The sequence below is a fragment of the Gopherus flavomarginatus genome, chromosome 3, assembly GCF_025201925.1.
Source record: "Gopherus flavomarginatus isolate rGopFla2 chromosome 3, rGopFla2.mat.asm, whole genome shotgun sequence".
Lineage (NCBI taxonomy): Eukaryota > Metazoa > Chordata > Testudines > Testudinidae > Gopherus > Gopherus flavomarginatus.
This window is the reverse complement of record NC_066619.1, coordinates 52,231,276-52,251,627: the sequence shown is the minus strand read 5'-3', so window position 1 is coordinate 52,251,627 and position 20,352 is coordinate 52,231,276. Positions and strand designations below refer to the sequence as shown.

The 20,352-nt window shown below is 42.0% G+C and overlaps 1 protein-coding gene across 2 annotated transcripts in view; it reads right to left on the bottom strand.

Moving 5' to 3' along the window:
- RASGRF2 (Ras protein specific guanine nucleotide releasing factor 2) overlaps window positions 1-20,352 on the bottom strand; it is a 209,708-nt gene that overhangs the window by 112,403 nt on the left and 76,953 nt on the right. For both annotated transcript variants that reach the window (XM_050946114.1, XM_050946115.1), the window contains exons 9-12: window positions 19,011-19,129; window positions 13,653-13,813; window positions 1,871-1,937; window positions 909-1,045 (exon numbers count right to left, since the gene is read on the bottom strand). In XM_050946114.1, the coding sequence (XP_050802071.1) occupies window positions 909-1,045; window positions 1,871-1,937; window positions 13,653-13,813; window positions 19,011-19,129 (484 nt within the window). The remainder of the gene's footprint in view (window positions 1-908; window positions 1,046-1,870; window positions 1,938-13,652; window positions 13,814-19,010; window positions 19,130-20,352) is intronic.

The window sequence follows — 20,352 nt, the reverse complement described above, 5'->3', positions numbered from 1 at the left end:
GACTGAAACTTGCCTTTTACAGTGATTGTTAATCAGTTATTCCTTGTGATTAACAGAGGGCTGAGAGAGCTCTAAGTCAGGATGATGGCACTAGTTCAAATTGCCATCTCAAATCTTTATATGTAATCATCAAAGGTAAATCCTATGGCTACTGTTCAGATATGGTATAAGCAAGTGAAAACTCTTTTGCTGTGTATTCAACCTCTTCCCCTAAAAAGTTTCTAGCAATTCTTTAACTGGTTTCCTAGATGTAGAAATATAATGCTCTTTTTAAACGATGTCCACACCATTAAAATATTTTAATGCTTTTTCATTTTCACTCATTCACAACAAAGTGAATCACCTGCAAGCTATCATATTTCTTACTTGTGTATTATATCTATTAATCTAATTTTCTTATCAATGTGGGGGGAAAACTAAATTAATCTTATTCTCTTACTCTATGGAATATTATACATATACATAGCATGAAATGGAATGGAGACATTTTCCTCCTGATTCAAGAATCACAAATAAATGATTTTTCATTTAGATTGCAGATAGCAGTACCTCAAATTAACAGGTCTGACTCTTCTTTTTAAATCAAGAGAGAAGTCCACTCAGGTACTTATTAACAGCTGGTAAAAATGAATGCCAGTTATGTTACATGGGTTATTCATCTGCCCACTTCACATTCCTAACCACATCTCTTGCAAAACAGTTTTCTGCCGTACACTAATGAATCCTTACAAAGTAAAGTGTAAAATCTCTGTCAAAATAGGCAAAGACTTGTTTTCTTATGTATTCATCCTAACAAGTAAACCCTGGAAAAAAGCAAAAGCTCCTTGAGATTAGTTTGAAACACACAGCAAATAAGCATTACTGGTAAGAAACAAACCAAAAAAAAAAAAAGGAAAAACAAAAGTTACCTGACTTATATCACTTGTCCACGCAGCTTTTTCCTGTCGCGAAGGAGCTAACAGTACCACAGTATAAGGAGGAGCATCAGTAGGTTCAACCACAATCTTGAAATCAAGGTGACCAAACACTTGCCCAGAACCTTTTGCTTCACAATCCAGGGAAAAAACAAGCAGTTGTGATTTAAAAGCTATATGTCAAAGAAAGTACTGTTTACATTGACACTAAAAAGTATTTCAAACCTCCCTCTGCCAAACAACAACCACTATCCTCCAAAGCAGTGACCACTTTTTCACCTACATCAAGTACAAGCAAAGTTTGGGAAACAATACATGAGTACTAATGAATGGATGTTGCTGTGAATTACTGCATTTTCCAAATGACTAAATAAGGCTCTAATCCTACAAATATTTCTCCATGCTTTTTATACTTTCAGCACATGAGAAGTATCACTGAACTTAATGGAACTATTCTTATGCTCAAAGTTCACCCTGTTCCTAAATACGTGGGATTGGAACCAAAATGAATAGTCAATTTAAAAAAACAAGGTAATATACTTTGTTACTTAATTTGAACAAGATGGCAGTTACAATTCACAGAGTCCAGAACAAAATTTTCCACAAGCTCAGCCAACTCTTTCACTTCCCCCTGATCTTTGATAAACCTAATTATCCCTGTCTTCTTTCAAGCCAGGATTTTGTTCAGTTAAGATCCTCAAGTGTGAAATTCCACACAAAAATCAGAAAATAATTTGTTACACTGGTTCAGCTATTTACTTGAAATTTTATCATCCCCAAGAACAAAATAAACATTTTTAACAAGAGTTTTTACATGCAGTTTTAACACTACTTCTCAGACTTAACAAAAAAGTAAAATATATTATTTGCTGTGCTGACAAATAAACAAAGGGTAACACTTTTTTTACAAAGCCGCTTTGGAGCGATAATTATATAAACAGTTTAAAGCAACTTACAATCATCATCACTCACATCTGGCTCCTCAATCAGCGTGCACTCTATTAAAGAGAGAACACCCCCTGTCTATAGAAAAAAAGACAAATTTTCAGTAATCTGGGGGAAGAGTTACCCTTTTCATTAAAGTTATTTTTAAGATTCCTTAGAATTTAATTTTAGAAAGACCCTTTAATTTGAGAGTTTAGGATGCACAATTTTTTCAAGAAAAGAGAGCATTATCAGAAACAGGAGGGTAAAAGAAAATATAATGTATAGTGGGATTTCCCACATTAAAATAAATCAATAATATATTCACTTGTACAGAAATTTCTGTTGCCTTTCCCTCTCTCTTATTTATCCCAGCACAGTTAGATCAATTGGGTGATATAATCAAAACACCTTAACCCTCACCCAAAAGTCTGAATCAGGACCTTTTATGAGGTTCCACTAAGGTTAGTTTACATTCTACAGTATTGTACTGTTCGTGTGACTCCTCCCTTAGTGGTTTCTGCTGTGATGGAAAGTGAAAGTACCTACAGAAGAGATGGATTTCATTATTTCTGACCCGTCTGAAACCATAAAATACTAGAAATCCGAGAAATCTTGTTCTTGCAACATTCTAACCAATGTCTTTCCGATTAGTTTGAATAAACATTCAGAGCTAAAGTCTGCTCCTATTTATTCCCCATAGTATCCCCACCAAAAGGATTCCCCACTGTGTGTAAATCAGTGCAAACTGCCCCCCCCCATTTTGAAAATACTTATTTAAGTATGATGCTTTGCCTCTGACTAAACCCAACCCACTCCATAAAAGCTTGATTGTGTCCCTTGCAATTTAATTTTAGATTTCTTAAGAAGTTCAATAAAGTAGAGTATGCTGCTGCAGGAAAGAAGAATTGATTTTTCTTTAAATTAGTTTTAATCCAGTTCTATAAATTACTCCTTGGGAATTCTACTGAAGTGGATTGGTTGACACCTCTACTAAACAAAGGAGAGGAAAGTTCGGCACCAGTTTACGTTAAGTATTTGACACTGTCTCTAACTCCAACAAATTCAAACTAGAGAGTTCCATCCAGGAACTTGTGTTCACTAAGAGTTTTGACTGAAAAAGGATTTCAGAATTCAGCCCTTTGGATTCAAATATGTAAACAGTTTATAAGAATACCAAACGCACACTGAACATTAAACAGACCGTAGCAGTTCTATTATACCTACCAGAAGCAAATGAGAATCCCTGTCTGCAATGATACTCTGCATGCTGTAACTAGGGGAATGATGCCATGAAGTTAGCTGGGGCTTCTTGGTATCTGACATTTCACCCTCCCACATCCCTCCTCTGTTTCCCTGTTAGGAGCTAAGGGGTTTGACATCTTGGCCAATTAGTTGGCTTTCTGGTGACCTCAGTTGGGCGGCAACAAGTCCACAAACGTGGATTTAAATAAAAACAGTTACCTACCTTTCATAACTATTGTTCTTTGAGATGTGTTGCTAATGTCCATTCCATTCTAGGTGTGTGCATGCCGATGTGCACAGTTGTCGGAGACTTTTGCCTTAGCAGTATTTGTAGGGCCTGCTGTGGCGCCCCCTTGAGTGCCCCGCTTATGCATCGGTATATCAGGCACCGCCGACCCTACTCAGTTCCTTCTTGCCAGCAACTCCAACAGAGGGGTAGGAGGGTGGGTAATAGAATGGGCATGAGCAACACATCTTGAATAACAACAGTTACAAAAGGCAGGTAAATGTTTTTTCTTCTTTGAGTGCTTGCTCTTGTCTATTCCATTCTAGGTGACTCACAGGCAGCATCCCTGGAAGTGGGCTCAGAGTTCACAACGTGCAGCTTGTTACACCGCTCTACTGAAGCTGGGTAAGCGCATAATGAGACATGAACATATGTACAGATGAGCAGGTGGAGGCCCTGCAAATATCAGAAATTGGCCCATGGGCCAGGAAGGCTGCCAACAAGGCTTGTGATCTAGTTGAGTGGACAGTTACAATCATCAGTGGAGGCACCTTTGCCCGATCATAACAGAACTGGATGCAGATTATGATCCAAGAAGAAATTCTCTAGGTGGACGACCTTTCATCCTATCAAGTCCCAGACTTGAGGGTAGAGCCTCTCCAAACCTTTTAAGAACCAGACCACCATGCTATGAGCAAAGACCAATCTGCCCTGGAACAGAGGGTGAAAGGCTGATATAGCGGCCAAGTGGACCTTAATTGATGAAAAGGACAAATCTTGGAGCTGGAGATCCATCAGAGTCCCCAACCAAGAAAGCAGAAAGGCGTCCAACAGGGAGCCCTATCGACCCCCCAAAATGAGCAGAACCGTTGGCACTTCCTGGTCTGGTGAGTCACGAACAAGTCCACCTAGGAAGACCTCCACTTTCAGAAGATCTGGTTGACCACATTGGGGTGAAGAGACAACTCGTGGCAAGACAAGAAGGTTCTGCTGAGGTGATATGCAAATACATTCATAGTTTGGGGGAGGTGTGCTTCCATGACATGAATGGGATGCTGCACACAAAAGTCTCATAGTCTGAGGGCTTCGTGGCAGAGGGCTGATGACCTGCTCCGCCCTGCTTGTTGATATAAAACCTCATGGTGGTGGTGTCCATCAGGACTTGAACCCTTTGCCTTGTAACTGGGACCAAAAAGCCTGGCAGGCCAGGCTAGACGAACTGCCCTGAGCTCTCTAACATTTATGTGGAGGGAGTAGTCAACCCCCGACCAGCAGCCCTGTGTACTGAGTTCACACAGATGGGCTCCCCAGACAGAGTCCGAAGCATCGGACACCAGAATCAGTGATGGGAACAGGGCCACAAAAGGGACTCCCTGAAACACTGATGCAGGGTCCAGCCACCATTCCAGTGACATCCGGATGCGGTCCAGCACCTTGACTACCTGGTCCAGTGGGGATGTAGACCAACGCCAACCAGTAGCCGGAGGTGGAGCCAGGCATGAAGGACCATGTAAGTACAAGCAGCCATCTGGCCTAGCAGCCTTAGCAAGTGCGGGCAGTGATGAGCAGGTGGCCACACACATAAGAGATTATGTCCAACATGGCTCAGAAACGGGTCTCCAGAAGGAATGCCCTGGCCCACATGGAATTGTGAACCACCCCAATAAACTCTATCGGTTGCATTGGTACGAGGGTCAATTTCTTTTAGTTCATTAACAGGCCCAGGTCACAGCATGTGGCCGGCACCAAATCGAGGCTGCTCTGTACCTGATCCTGCGATCTGCCCTTCATGAGCTAATCATCGAGATAAGGATTGACATGGATCCCTCAACACCTCAGATAAGCTGCTGCTGGGGCCATGCACTTTGTAAAGACCTGCAGGGCCGAGGAGAGGCCAAAGGGGAGTGCCATGAACTGGAAATGGCACTGGCCCACCATAAAATGGAGGAACTATCTATGTCCTTGGAAGATAGAGATATGGAAATAAGCGTCTTTCAAGTTGAGAACAGCATACAAGTCTCCCAGATCCAGGGAGGGAATGATGGAGGCCAGGGACACCATGTGAAACTTTTTGAGTCATTGCAGGTCCAGAATGGGATGTAGGTCCCCTTTTACCTTCAGGATCAGGAAATAGCAGGAATAGAAACCTTTTCCCCTCATTTCCTGAGGGACCTCCTCCACCGCCCCCAGTTGTAGGAGGTTGTTTACCTCCTGAATTAGGAGTTGCTCATGAGAAGGGTCCCCGAAGAGGGACGGGGTAGAGAGGGAGTAGGACAGGGCTTGGTGAAAACTGAAGGGTGTAGCCCAGCAACACAATTTCTAGCACACAAAGGTCCGAGGTGACTCTTGACCAGGCTGAACGGTAGGGATGGAGACGGTTGAGGGAATGATGGGACAGATCCAGGGAGGTGACTGAGGCATTGCTCTCCAGCACACTGCAAAATGCCCACTCTGGCCCCTATGGTATTTTGCCGAACCAGGTTGCACAGGTGAGCAGGAGGAGGAGGGGAGGTGGCAATTGAACACAGTGGCCTTTCTCCTCATAGATCCCTGCTGAGGCTGCCCAGGCCTTGGCGGTGGGTGCGACCTGAATGGCTTCCTCGCAGACGGAAGCGTATGCATTCCCAGGGATCAGAGGGTGGCCCAAATGTCCTTCAGACCATGCAGCCTCGTGTCGATCTGATCAGAGAACAGCTCGATCATCATCCCCTGCAGGGTGGGCATTTTTCATCCACCACAGCGCCCACCTGCACTTCCTGCACTGAGCCCAGTGCCGCCAGTGTTGATTGGGGTTTGTCAGACGTGGAAACCAAGGACGGGTGAGACAGGGGCATCAGCATTACCAGAATGCCCCAGGCATTCCAGTACAGCCATTGAGTTGGCCACTGGCCCTGCTGCCAGGTTAGCATCGCTACGGCAGATGCACCCTCCAGAGCCCAGTTGTGACCGTGCTGTCTCGGCAAGGGGCGGAACTCCCTCTCCGTGTCAGAGAAATTCTCCTCCGGAGACCAGGGCAGGGCCATAAACACCTGGGTCTGGCAGCTAACCATGGCTGTGGTTGACCGGTGCCGCAAATGGTCAGACTGGTGCCAGGAGTAGGGGGAGTGGTGCTGGGTTAGGGAGTGTCCCTGCGGTGTTGGGGATGGTGGCTGTCAGCGCAAACACAACCAGGCACGAACGGTGAGGCCTGGCACAAAGGCGGAGACCAGGAGTGCAGTGCCGGCAACCTGTAGCAGTGAACTAGTGACCTGGGGTGATGCAGAGACCAAGGACATGGCAACAAAAGGTTCTGCCTTGACTGCGGAGACCGGTGACACTCACTCACCTTCTGGGAAGCCTTCACGGCTGGTCTTCCCTTGTAGGGACACTTCGCCAGGTCCATTGCTGCACGCAATACCGGCTGTGGCAGGGCACTGGGAGCTGAGAGGGCATTGACTGCACCATCAGCCTTGGCCCCTACCACTCCCTAGAGTCAGTGGCAGACCTCTTAGGGGGATAGGAGGTCCCCTCGGGGGTGTGTCCCCTTGTGGCTCTGGCATGGGCAGGAGGCCAAGCATGGTCCTTTGCCCAATGCCCTTGATCTGACTTGCTTGGTGCTGGGTCCCTCTTCTTAGTCTTCATCTTCGGCATTGGCAAAGGGGATTGGTGCCAGGAAGAGCCAGAAGCCGGGGGTGTGCTAGGCACCAAGGCCGAAGTGCTGGGTGTAGCATCCAGCCAGGCCAGCTCCCAGGCTGGGTGAAGAGTGGCCTCCATAAGGAGGGCCCTTAAGCGAATATCACATTCTTTCTGTGTCCTGGGATGAAAGTTCTTAGAGATGTGACACTTCTCTTTAATGTGAGTTTCCCCCGAGCACTTCAGACAGCAACCATGTGGGTTGTTAACTGGCATAGGCCTGTTGCAGTCAAAGAAGGGCTGAAAACCCAGAGACTGGGGCATGCCTGGGGCAAAGCCCCTGCCAGGACTCTGACTGACTAACTACAGTACTTAACAGCTACTTACTAGCTTATCTACTATAAACAAACTATTTACAGCTGGAACACAATGTTCAGGGGGTGGGGCGGGGAAGAAACACCAACCACATGCAAAGCAAGGGAAAGAGGTGCTGCAATCTACCATCACAGGCAGTAAGGCCTTGGCTACACTGGCACTTTACAGCACTGCAACTTTCACGCTCAGGGGTGTGAAAAAACACCCCCCTGAGCGCTGCAAGATACAGCGCTGTAAAGGCTCAGTGTAATCAGTGCCGCAGCGCTGGGAGCGCGGCTCCCAGCGCTGCAAGCTATGCCCGTAAGGGATGTGGTTTACGTGCAGCGCTGGGAGAGCTCTCTCCCAGCGCTGGCGCTCTGACCACACTCACACTTCAAAGCGCTGCCGCAGCAGCACTCCCGCAGCGCTGCCGCGGCAGTGCTTTGAAATTTCAAGTGTAGCCATACCCTAAGAAAGAACTGAGAAGGCATAAGGCCAGCGGCCCCTGATATACTGATGCATGAACGTGGCACTCAAGGGGGCACCACAGCTGGCCCTATGGATACTGCTAAGGCAAAAGTCTCCAACAACTGTGCACGTGGGCATGCACACACCTAGAATGGAATTGACATGAGCAAGCACCCGATGAAGAAATTCCTCTTATTTTGCCAGTAAAGGTTTAAGAGTCTGCTAGAATAAGCAGAGCCCATTCTTGCTCCCTCTCTAGGGACAGGATGAAGAATGATCTTTCCACCCTGTTTAAAAGAGACATTGTTGATATGGAAAATCATATTTCCATCTGAAATTTTTGTACCTGCTGCTGCTGTTGCAGGTAGCTCTAAATTGACAGTAACTGAAAAAGATTAGAGGAAAATTTTTTATCTGTTTTCCATTTGCTTATACTCTGCATCAGACCAAGATTTGTTCCAGTGTTGTTTTTTTTTATGGTCCCTTTCACGCACTGATCTGGGGTGGGGGGAAACCACACACACACTCTTCCCCAGGCTCTATCACTGTTCATCAGAAACAGACACAGTAAAGCTGAAGCATATAGAATCAAGAGGAATGTATATACCACAGTGAGAGAGGAGGGGGCAGATCCAGTAAGTTTGGTGTTACTGCTCTTCGACCTACATAAAAGGCCCTTATTGAAACATAGCAGGGGACCAGGAAAACAACTACACTTTTTTTGAAGGGCAGAAAATGGATTTTTTAAAATCAAATTTAAAAAAATCAAATTCACAGTGACCCTTTAAAAAAGGGACAGGTGCTATTTATTTACAGGCTCTTGAGACTAGAGTGGCTTAACTGGAGGAGCTAAGGAAGACAAAGAAGAACATAGATGGGACTTCCAGACACAGTAGAGTAGTCTGGCAGCCTCTGTGGTGTTAAAGAGGATGAAAGTCTTGGGGAAGGAGAACATCAGACTGGACCGGTGGGAAACAATCCCATAGTTGGGACTTTCCTTCCAGATGATGTCATGGTATCCTTTCACTCTGAGTATACCTCTCCAGGGGAGGGAAGCTTAGTTACTAGAAAGAGATAGGTAATAGTAACGGGGATTCAGTCATTAGAAATATAGATAGCTGGGTTTGTGATGACTGGGAAAACCACATGGTAAATTGTTTGCCATGTGCAAAGGTTGCGGATCTCTTAAGACATTTAGACAGACTTATGTGCAGTGCTGGGGAGGAGCCAATGGTTGCGGTATATGTAGGTACCATTGACATAGGTAAAGGTAAGAGAGGGAGGTCCCGGAGCCAAAATTTAGGCTGCTAGGTAACAGACTGAAGTCCAGGACCATCATGTTAGCATTCTCTGAAATGCTTCCAGTTCCATGTGCAGGGCCAATTAGACAGGCAGAACTGCAGGATCTCCATGAATGGCAGCACAGGCGCCAACTTTCCTTGGCGCTGGTGGGTGCCCGGCCCTGCTTCAAACCCCGTCTTGACTCCGCCCCCTCCCTGCCCCTATTGGACTCCTCCCCAAATCCCCACCCCAGGCCCCGCCTCTTCCCCAAGCGCACCAAGTCCCTGTTCCTCCTCCTGCTCCCCCTCCCTCACAGCCCTTGCCGCACGAAACAGCTGTTCCACAGTGCAAGTGCTGGGAGGGAAGGGGGAGAAGCAGGATGCAGTGGCACACTCAGGGGAGGAGGTGGAGGAGAGGTGGAGGTGAGCTGGGGTGGGGAGCTGCTGGTGGATGCAGAGCACCCACCAATTTTTCCCCATGGGTGCTCCAGCCCCGGAGCACCAACAGAGTCGGCGCCTATGCATGGCTGAGATGGTGGTGTTCAGAGAAGGGATTATTAGGAAGTGGAGAATGTTTTGGGAAAGGAAGAGCCTATGCAGGAAGAATAGGGTCCAGCTAAACCAAGTTGGAACCAAGTTGCTGGCATGTAAACTAGGTCATATAGGCGTTTTTAAACTAAGGGCTGGGGGAAACAGACAGGTGCAGAGGAGCACATGGTTTGGACAGAGACAACACCAGGAGAGGATTTATTAAAGGGTATATTCTAGAGCCTAGTAAAGAGGACAGGATAGAAGTTGATAAAGTACAGGTAGGAACTGAAGAGAAACAGTCAACAAAAAAGAGTCTCATTCTATTACATCAAATGAAGGCAGACAACTAAATATTGACAAATTTTATAAGTGTGTGCATACAAATGCTAGAAGTCTAATTGCTAAGATGGGTGCACTTGAGTGTCTGGTATTAAATGAGGATGTTGATATAATAGGCATCCTAGAAACTTGGTGGAATTATGATAAAGAAACACAGTAATATCAGAGTGCAAAATATATAGGATTGAGAGAGTAGGTCATGCCCATGGGGGAATGGCATATGTGTGACAGAAGGCATAGAGTCAAATATGGTAAAAATCTTAAATGAATCGAACTGTACCATTGAATCTCTGGATAGAAATTCCATGCTTGAAAAATCAGAGTTCAGCAATAAGATACTACCAACCATCTAACCAGGATGATAATGGTGATTGTGGGATGCTCAGAGAGATTAGTGAGGCTACAAAAACAGAAAACCCAGTAATAATGGGGGATTTCAGCTATCCTCATACTGACTGGGTATATGTCACCTCAGGACAGGATGCAGCGATAAAATTTCAGACAGCATTAATGACTGCTTCTTGGAGCAGTTTGTTCTGAAACCCACAAGGAGAGAGGCAATTCTTGATTTAGTCCTAAGTGGTGCAGAGGATGTGGTCCAAGAGGTGAATATAACTGAACCACTCAGTAATAGTGTCCATAATACAATTAAATTTACATTCTTGTAGGGAAGAATACCAAAGAAACCCACCACAGCAGCATTTAATTTCCAAAAGGGGAACTACTCAAAAATGAGGAAGCTAGTTAAACAGAAATTAAAAGGATCAGTCACAAAAGTAAAATGGCTGCAAGTAGCATGGAAACTTTTTTCAAACACCATAATCGAGGCTCAAAATAAATGTGTGCCTCATATTAAAAAAAAAACAAACAGTAAGAGTACCAAAAAACATTGCCACCATGACTAAACAACTGAATGAAAGAGGCTGTTAGAGACAAAAAGACATCCATTAAAAATTGGAAGTCAAATCCTAGTGAGGAAAATAAAAAAGAGCATAACCTCTGGCAAGTCAAGTGTAGAATTATAATTAGGCAGGCCAAAAAAGAATTTGAAGAGAAATCTAGCAAAAGACACAAAAAGTAACTGCACATTTTTTTTGCATACACCAAAAACAGGGAAACTGCCAAACAATCAGTGGGGCCACTGGATGATCAGGGTGCTAAAGGAGCACTCAAGAAAGACAAGGCTGTTGCAAAGAAACTAAATGAATTCTTTGCACCAGTTTTCATTGCAGAGGAGGAGAGGGAGATTTCTACACCTGAGCCATTCTTTTAGGTTACAAATCTGAGGAACTGTCCCAAACTAAGGTATCAATAGGGGAGGTTTTGGAACAAACTGATAAATTAAACAGTAATAGGTCACCAGTATGGATGATATTCACCAAGGGTTTTGAAGGAACTCAAATATAAAATTGCAGAACCACTAACTGTGGTATGTAACCTATCACTTAAATCAGCTTCTGTACCAGATGACTGGCAGATAGCTAATGTAATGCAAATTTTTTTACAAAGATTCCAGAGGTAATCCTGACAATTACAGGCCAGTAAGCTTAAGTACAGCACCAGGCAGACTGGTTGAAATTATGGTAAATAAGAGATAAGTTGAGGATGGGTCAACATGGCTTTCTTAAAGGAAATCATGCCTCACCAATCTATTAGAATTCTTTGAGGGGTCAACAAACATGTGGACAAGGGAGATCCAGTGGATACAGTGTACTTTTGGAAAATCTTTAACAAGGTCCCACACCAAAGGCTCTTAAGCAAACTAATAGTCATGTGATAAGACAGTAGGTCCTGTCATGGATCAGTAACTGGTTAAAAGATAGGAAACAAAGGGTAAGAATAAATGATCAGTTTTCACAATGGAGAGAAGTAAATAGCAGTGTTCCCCAGGGATCTGTACTGGGACCAGTACTGTTCAACATATTCATAAATGAACTGGAAAAAGGGGTGTACAGTGAAGTGGCAAGGTTGGCAGATGATATCAAATTACTCAGATAGTTAAGTCCAAAGCAGACTGTGAAGAGTTACAAAGGGATCTCACAAAACTGGGTGAGTGGGCAACAAAATGGCAGATGCAATTCAATGTTGATAAATGCAAAGTAATGCACATTGGAAAACATACATACAAAATGATGGGGTCTCAATTAGCTGTTACAACTCAAGAAAGACAAACTGAAATCATTGTGGATAGTTCCCTGAAAATATCCACTCAATGTGCAATGGCAGTCAAAAAAGCAAACAGAATTTTAGAATATATAAGGTTACAGAGAAGGGCAACAAAAATTATGAAGGGTATCGAACAGCTTCCAGATGAGGAGAGATTAAAAAGACAAACTATTCAGCAAGGAAAAGAGACGACTAAGCAGGGAGATGATAGAGGTCTATAAAATCATGAATGGGGTGGAGTAAGTGAACAGGGACTATCCTTCACATAACTCAAGAGCCAAGGGTCACCCAATGAAATTAATAGGCAGCAGGTTTAAAACAAACAAAAGGAAGTATTTCTTCACATAATGCAGTCAACCCCACAGTTGCCAGGGGATGTTGTGAAGGCCAAAAGTTATAACTGGTTCAAAAAAGAATTAGAGAAGTTCACGAAGGATAGGTCTATCAGTGGCTATTACCCAAGATGGTCAGGTATGCAATTCCGTGATCTGAGTATCCAACCCCATGATCTGAGCGTCCCTAACCCTCGGACTGCCAGATGCTGGGACTGGACAATAGGAGTTGGATTACTTGATGATTGCCCTGTTCTGTTCACTCCACTTGAAACCTCTGGTATTGCCTACTGCCAGAAAACAGAATGCTGGGTAGAAGGAACATTGGTCTGCCACAGCATGGCCATTCTTTATGTTTTTATTTATTAATTTTTAATGTTTCAGGCCCTAGGAAGTCAGTGACCCTAACTCACACATTCAGGGTGAATCTCATGACCTGATTTTATTTGGGATGGAATGAAATTTTTCTCCCATGTCACACTAGCCTACCTGGAAAGAATATCAGTGTGTGGGAGAAGGAGATCTACATTTCCTTAGGAAGCATTCTGCAGGGATCAGTTGGTGGAAAGTTTAGGTATGTGCCTGGAAACCTGAGGTGCATCAGACTATTAGCAGCTTTAGCACACTTTCATGATGCACCTGAGCTACATGCCAGGAATGCTTGTTTTCAATGTCACAGTTTCAAATAGGAGAGTCTCTTGAGCTAGAAGCTAATAATCATGGCCTTTGTTCTCAAAAGTTTTGCACAGGTGAGGCCAAGGGCAGAGAACATATAAATTTATATTCCTATATTTTATATACACCCTTATACATACTGTGCTGTGTAACGTGAATACAGTGGCAAAGAGAAGGACATGCAGATAATTAGCATCCTTTCATTCTAGGGTGAAGAGGATTGAGTTTATTAATATTCTATGCATATTCAATTGTCTAAACCTTTCCTGCAATAAATGTCACCTTGCTATATTTCACTGGTCAGTTCATAATTTTAACTGAATATCTTTTAGAGAGACTAACATACACTTCAAACTGAATCACTATTATTTTCTACTTACATAACAATGAGAGAGTATTTTAGTCAATCACTGTGCATTATCTCAGTTTTGTTTACCGCAGCATATGAAAATCCTCACATTAAAACCATAATACCATGAGATACTGAAATTTCACAGACAATGCTAAATTAAAATATTTATTGCCCTCAATTTTCTATATTTTAACCATCTGGCTTGTAAATGAGGTAGTTATGTAAATTCTGTACCTTAAGCAGATGCAGTTTTCCTCCTGAACTTCTTGTACAAATTAAAAAGTGTTTTGTAAATAAGAAGCATTGTCTTTCTCCTTCTTTTTTCAAAGACAATGATCCCAGGCGAACTTTACTAAGTTTCCCCCTCTCAACTGAAGGGACTTGAATAAGAGAACCTGGTGATTACAAAAGTGAAGAATATGCTGTAATTATAAAACTATTTAATAAGTGATGTGCCCAGTGTTAATGTAACAGGCAGTCTATTCTGTACTATATATAAAAAGCATTCGTGCAACTCATTAACTCCCATGGGAGTGCAGAGATACCTTGCTCTTAGAACAGAGACTAGTAATTTATTTATCTTTTACCCTCTAGATTGGTTTTCACTCTCTAGAACAAATTCAGGAGAAAGTTGTACCTCTATACCAACAATAATTGCAACCCTATTTCTTTACTCCCATTAGGGTCATATTCGGCCAAATCCAACCAGCAATAATGCTTGTGCTCCTGCCAGGGAGGTTACTTGGAAAAATTCATGGGTACTTTAAGTTACATATCATGTGTCACTTGGTCAGATAATGGAGATTAGGTGGCAATGTAGAACAATTTGCACTAATTTGGTATTTAGTATCTTCGCAAAATGAGTAATTTAAACATCAAGGAGACGGAGGAGGGTAGGGATAGGGTACAGCTGAAAAAGCAACTGACAGAGGAGTGTAAATAAGGTAGGCTTCTTCTCCTTCAGTTTACTTTGCACAATTCTCAGCCCTCCTAGGCCAAACTGAAGCCTACTATCTGCAGACACAACTACCATTGAATTCCATGGAGACTGTGTCCTGTTATGCCAGTGTTTGAATCAGATCACCACAACATTTCACACTGGTAAAAGTTACATTACTATGCCATTTGCAACATCTTTAACCTGTTTTCTGAACAGCTTTCACAAGACACCCAACTTACACCACCATTTGTGTCACCCATTTGTGATCTTTGTGGAGTCAATTTTTTTCTTATGGATCAAATGTACAACTCCTTATGTGTATCTGAGAGCAGTACTTAACTCAAAAGTTTATCCACTTAATTAATAAATATTAGCTTAAAATTCATTACATTACATTGGAAGCTTTTATAAACAGGCATGGTCAAATACACACTGGTAAAAGACAGATAGAACTGTATTCACTAATGCCTCATTTATGTTTAAACTAGAGGGGTATGACAAAATTCTCACCATTGCAATAAAAACTGGAATAAAGTTCAACTTTCTGAAGTTTTGCAGAGGCATGGAGCATTTTTTAGTTTCCTGAAACATTTTGCAGATTCATCTAGAATTCTGAGCAAAAAAATTACATGGGAGTTTTTTGGTTTTTGGTTTTGGTTTTTTTTTTGGCAAACAAAACTGCCTGTCTGTCCAGCTGAAAAGCTACTAAGAAGACCAGCTTTGTGTGTTGAATTGTGACATTCACTCACTGACACCTCCCACCATCACCTTCCAAAACACTATGCAAGGCTTGGCTTGAAATTAAAAAATTCTGAAGGAACTTTCTATTCCAGAGCTTATAACATGTTCTTCTTAGCTCCTAAAATTCAAGTTAGGATTTAACAGTAGTATCCATCTTATCCATATTCTGCCTGGAGCAGAAGCAACTACATTAGAGTTAATACTTTTTGTGTTATCACTTTGCTTAAAGAAGTATTCATATTCACAAAGTGGTTTAGAAATACTCAATTTTTTGCTGATGATATGATACAATACTTTGAACAGTACAGTATTTAATAATGCCACGATGGGCTGAAGATAGAGTATTTGTAAATGCCAAGTTGTGTTCCTGTAGAAATATGAAATGTTATTGTTTAAGAAACCAACATAAGAGCTAATAGTATACCACATGAAATAAAGTACTGTGTGAATTTACTTTGCTGGATTAAATAAACAATTTAATATGAATCATATATTGAGTCAGTTCCCCAGCACATACTCTATGGTTCCCATCCAGCAAAGAGGCCAATTTCTGTTGGGGTTTTCTGTTTGGTGAATTCCTGTTAACAATAGGAGCTGGGCATCTGTTTGCGGCACATTCCCACTACAGATTTCCTCTTAAGGGGAAAAAGACCTAAAACACATATTGGGACAGCTCCCTATTGTAATAAGTGATGATAATTTTGGAACACTCATTAACCCAAATTAATTCAGTGGCATGCTTCAGTAGAATTTTCAGATCAATCTTGGGTATTTTAACCAGAAATACTTGAACTACTTGGTTTGGTATTGCCAAAATATTATTGTAACAACATAAAATATCTGCAATTCAGGACAGACTAAGTGTCATATTTTTCTTTTTAAAATGAGGCTTTAAGTCCGCATGCTGCTGCCTGATTTACAAATGCAATTCTGCTTTCTCCTGCTCTGGAGTGTTATAAATTGCCACAGTATTGCCAAGAGAGGAAGTTGGGTGGTTGGGAGGAGTGGACCTCAAGCAAGGAATCTGGGGGCCCTGGAAAGAGCATGGTACTTAATGGGCATTGGAGCAGTCTGTAGGCAGAAGTCAGTAACAGAATACATACTGGGACTCACTAGGTGCTAGAGACTATAGCAAGTTACAGTTTCTCCAACACTTATGTCTCTTGGTGGTTCTGTGTATGGAAGCCATAGAATGAGGGAACGTCTTCCCCTTTGTGTGCCATGATGAGGATCTCATGCAGGCCCACATAGACCAAAGCAGAGGGCAACAATAGGAGACAGAGACAACAATGGTGAGACAGACTGCAGAGAAAGGTGCCAGACTGGAAGCAGTGGAGAACAGCCAGAGAACACGTACAGTCTTGTGCCAGCAGAATCAATACAAGTTTCCCTCTTGCTTCTCTGCCAATGTATTCAGCATTGATTTGGAGGAAATACTTCTACGGGTTGAGAAGCTAGCTCATTCTCCAGACCCATTCAGTCCTTGGTCTGTTTGCTGAGACTATTAACAAAGATCCAATTAGCATCAACTGTTACAGGCTATTTTTGTGACATGGACAGCAGGAAACCAAATGATACAGAGAAATGAGGAGATTTTTTTTTGTTTTTGTTTCCACAGTTCATTTTTGATCTCTGCTATCATACAATATCATGCACAGTCGATGATTTTACAAGATACGCGACAATGTAAGTTTTCAGTTCAGAGATCAGAACTTAGTCTTTGGTGAGATAATTTTCTTGCATCATGCACAGTTTTCAAAATAACTATTCTTTTCCAGACATAATCATGGGTTTCACTGGCTTACTTAAAAAAAAAGATGGGTTATATTCAACTCTTATTAAAAACACCATTGAGTAAATATACTAAGACTTCTTCTCGTGGTAAGTTTATTATATTTACTTTTTATTGACAAATTTTTAGGCATACAAACAAAACAAGATGAGCAATTACTAATGAAACAGATGAAATAATTCAGATACAGACACCAAAATATTGTAAGTACACTAAAGAATAACACGGTTTATACAGTATAATTAATTCACACAATACTTAGACTAGTGTCAGTCAAGGAAGTTCATGTCTCGCAACTGTTTTTGCACTAGATATAATGAAAGATACAACTTCTTGTCCAATATATTTTGTTTAATATTTTTCTTGCAGACACTTCCCTAAATTTACATACATAGCATTTTAGAGAGGCAGGCTGGGTGAGGCAATATCTTTTATTGAACCAGATTCTACTGGTAAGAGAGACAAGCTTTCAAGCTTATACAGAGCTCTTCTTCTGCCAGACCAGAAGCTTGTCTCTCTCATCAACAGAAGTTGGTACAATAAAAGATATTCCCTCACCTACCTTGTCTCTAATATCCTGGGACCAACAGCATAGAATTATGACAAACATCCATATTTAATTATGAAAAATCCTTCCAAACCTACACAGATTTCAGAGTGACTGTTGTAATAAGAATCTTTATGTTATTATCCCTATTTACTTGGTAAGGCCACATATTATAAAGACACCATACATTAGATTTCCAGAATTTTATTATTAAACAAAGAGAAAGAGAAAGAGAGAGAGAGAGAGCAAGCAATATTCAAAGGGCTTATGTGCTTTTCACAGCTGTCAAATTTAGTTCTAAAACATCTAATGTGAGTCCACACCTCAGGCCACCAGTCTTAATTTTAAAGGATGCACCTAAATCGCATTCTCAGGTTTCCCTGAATATCATCTTTTTTGGACTACAAAGAAGTTTATGCATTTGAAAAGCCAAAAATCCTGCACTACAGATCTCTAGGTCAGCATAAAGATCTGCTTGCTTGGAGCTAATGATTCAGAGATAATCACTTAAGAATATTGAGTTGTTTAACAAAAAATAAGTTTCATTTACCAATTTTTTCTTGAGTTTCTTTTAATATCATTGGCTTATCATTAATATAAGATCCACTATGTTGATAATTCCAACCCGATGCCAACATTTTCCATAAAAGATGCCATATTAAAGTTTTATTTTCATCAATATTATGTGGAATTTTACCACTAGATTCATCATTACTATACATGAACCTCAACGGAAACTCTTTCCAAAAATAATAATACAAAGGATGCAGTGTCTCTCTCTCATGATGCAAGCTGCTACGTACAAGTGAATCTGTACTCTTATGCAGTTTGCTGAGTCTTCACAGTTTCTTTTTGCCGGAGCGTTTCTGCCATGTACATTGAGCTTTTACTGTAGCCTAAAATGGTATTCTGTGAAACAAAATGCTTGTCCTCACAAACTCAAACATATATATAATGTTGTCATGCTCTAATATCTGTTCTCGGCCATTTGTCAGTGAAGTATCCATCCAGCAGCAAAGGTTATCAAGAAATTAAATTACAGCATTTTGAGCTGTTCCTGAAGCACAAATGAAAAATGGGAACAGTAGACAGCTATTTTCATTCCTCACAATCTCTCCACCATTTGACAAAGCTTCAAGTACTTCTAGCTTCTCTTGTGTTTTTGTCTGAATGTTGGCATCATCTGAGATTGCAACATCAATTGGCCAGACAGACCTGTTCTCCGTGGAGCTGTAGATAATTTCTCGTCCATTGAAGATGATAGTCCAGTCTGTATTTACGCTACTTTCCCATGGGTGCTTTACTATTATTGTGTTGCTGTTTTTCATGGCCCCTGAAAAAAACAGCACAGAAGTGGGGCTCAACTGTAGCCCAAAACTATTTGTCATAGGGGCAACCTGTCACTTATCATATGTGGACAACATCAGCCTTGTGATGTTGGGCACCAGCAATGTCATCTTCCCAATGATGCCAACATTAATTCTGCTGTTTTTAATATACATTTTTAATTATATACACACACACACACACACACACACACACACACACACGTATATTAAGAAAAAGCCTTACCTTGACGTATAAAAGTTTGGCTGGTATCTAGTAATATGTCACAACCTTCTACTATCATTCTTTCTATGGCTAAATTTTTCCGGATATTTTCTGTGTCACTCACTTCATCATGCATCACCCTGTCAGGCACAGTACAAAGATGATTTTTAATTCCCTGAAATGTATTTTGCAATATTCATATATATTGCTATCAAAGTAAATGTAAAAATAGCTAGCTTCCCCAAGAATTCACCTCAAGAACTGTCACACTTTGGTATTTGATACAAGCTGCTGGTCAACATAAAGTAGTAATAAAAGTAGCTGCTAACAAGAAAAATAAGTTTTACAACCCTTGCTCCAACCTCCTCTCTTCATTCATAGATTCATTCCAGTCCAGGTACTCTACTTTCATCACTTCTGAAACTGCTCTCGCCAAAGTCTTGAATGACCGCATCTTGGCCAAGTCTCATTAATGCTACCTATCTGAGCTTTCTGCGGCAGCTAAGACCACCTTTTTTGCCCATCATATCAGGCCATCCTCCTACTGTAGGTACTCCATTGGCCCTCTCTACCTATTCAATTTAGGTCACCTTGTCCGTGACTTCAAGGTCTTCCACAACTCTGCTCCAATTTGTACCTCAGATCTTCTCTCATGGACCATTTTGCACCCTTTACTTACTCCAACAATGCCAGATGCAATGCCTTATTTGTTTCCTTCTCCCACCCTGCTTTCTATACCTTTTCCCTATGCATAGAGGCTCCAATTCAGGATTGCACTTCGGCACATGCTTAAGTGCTGTGCTGAACAGTGATCCTTTCCTGAATCAGGGCCAGAATGCCCTCCCTACTCCAGTCTGGCAAATCACCACCCTCTGAGCATCCAAACTTCTTGTAAACACATCCAAACACTCCTAAACCTCTGCAAGGCTGACAAACACCAATCTGCACAAAATATCCTCCCCACTGGAGCTTTTACTAATCTAGGAGGTGAAGCACTAAGGACAATAGAGTTGGTAGAAAGCTGCTTGGGAGTTCTTCTATTATATTCTATATAGGTTCTTATAAGATTCTCATCACTGTGGTATCTGAGAACCTTCCAGTAGTGCATTAAGTGATCTGACTAAATCTGTCTCAAGTGTTTTGTTCTTGTGATAGGCACTGCCTGCCCTGATAGTAGAGGAAGAGCAACAGCCTGAGCTCCTAATATTGGCTGCCTAGTGAGTAGCTGGTGGGAGTGAACTCTTCACTCGAGGCATGGGATGAAGCAGAGTCTGCTGCTGCCACCACAGACCTAGCCACCCTCCCTTCTGCCAGTGGAGGTCGGTATAAAGTAGCCCCAGGAGAGTCCCATGCTGGGGAAAAG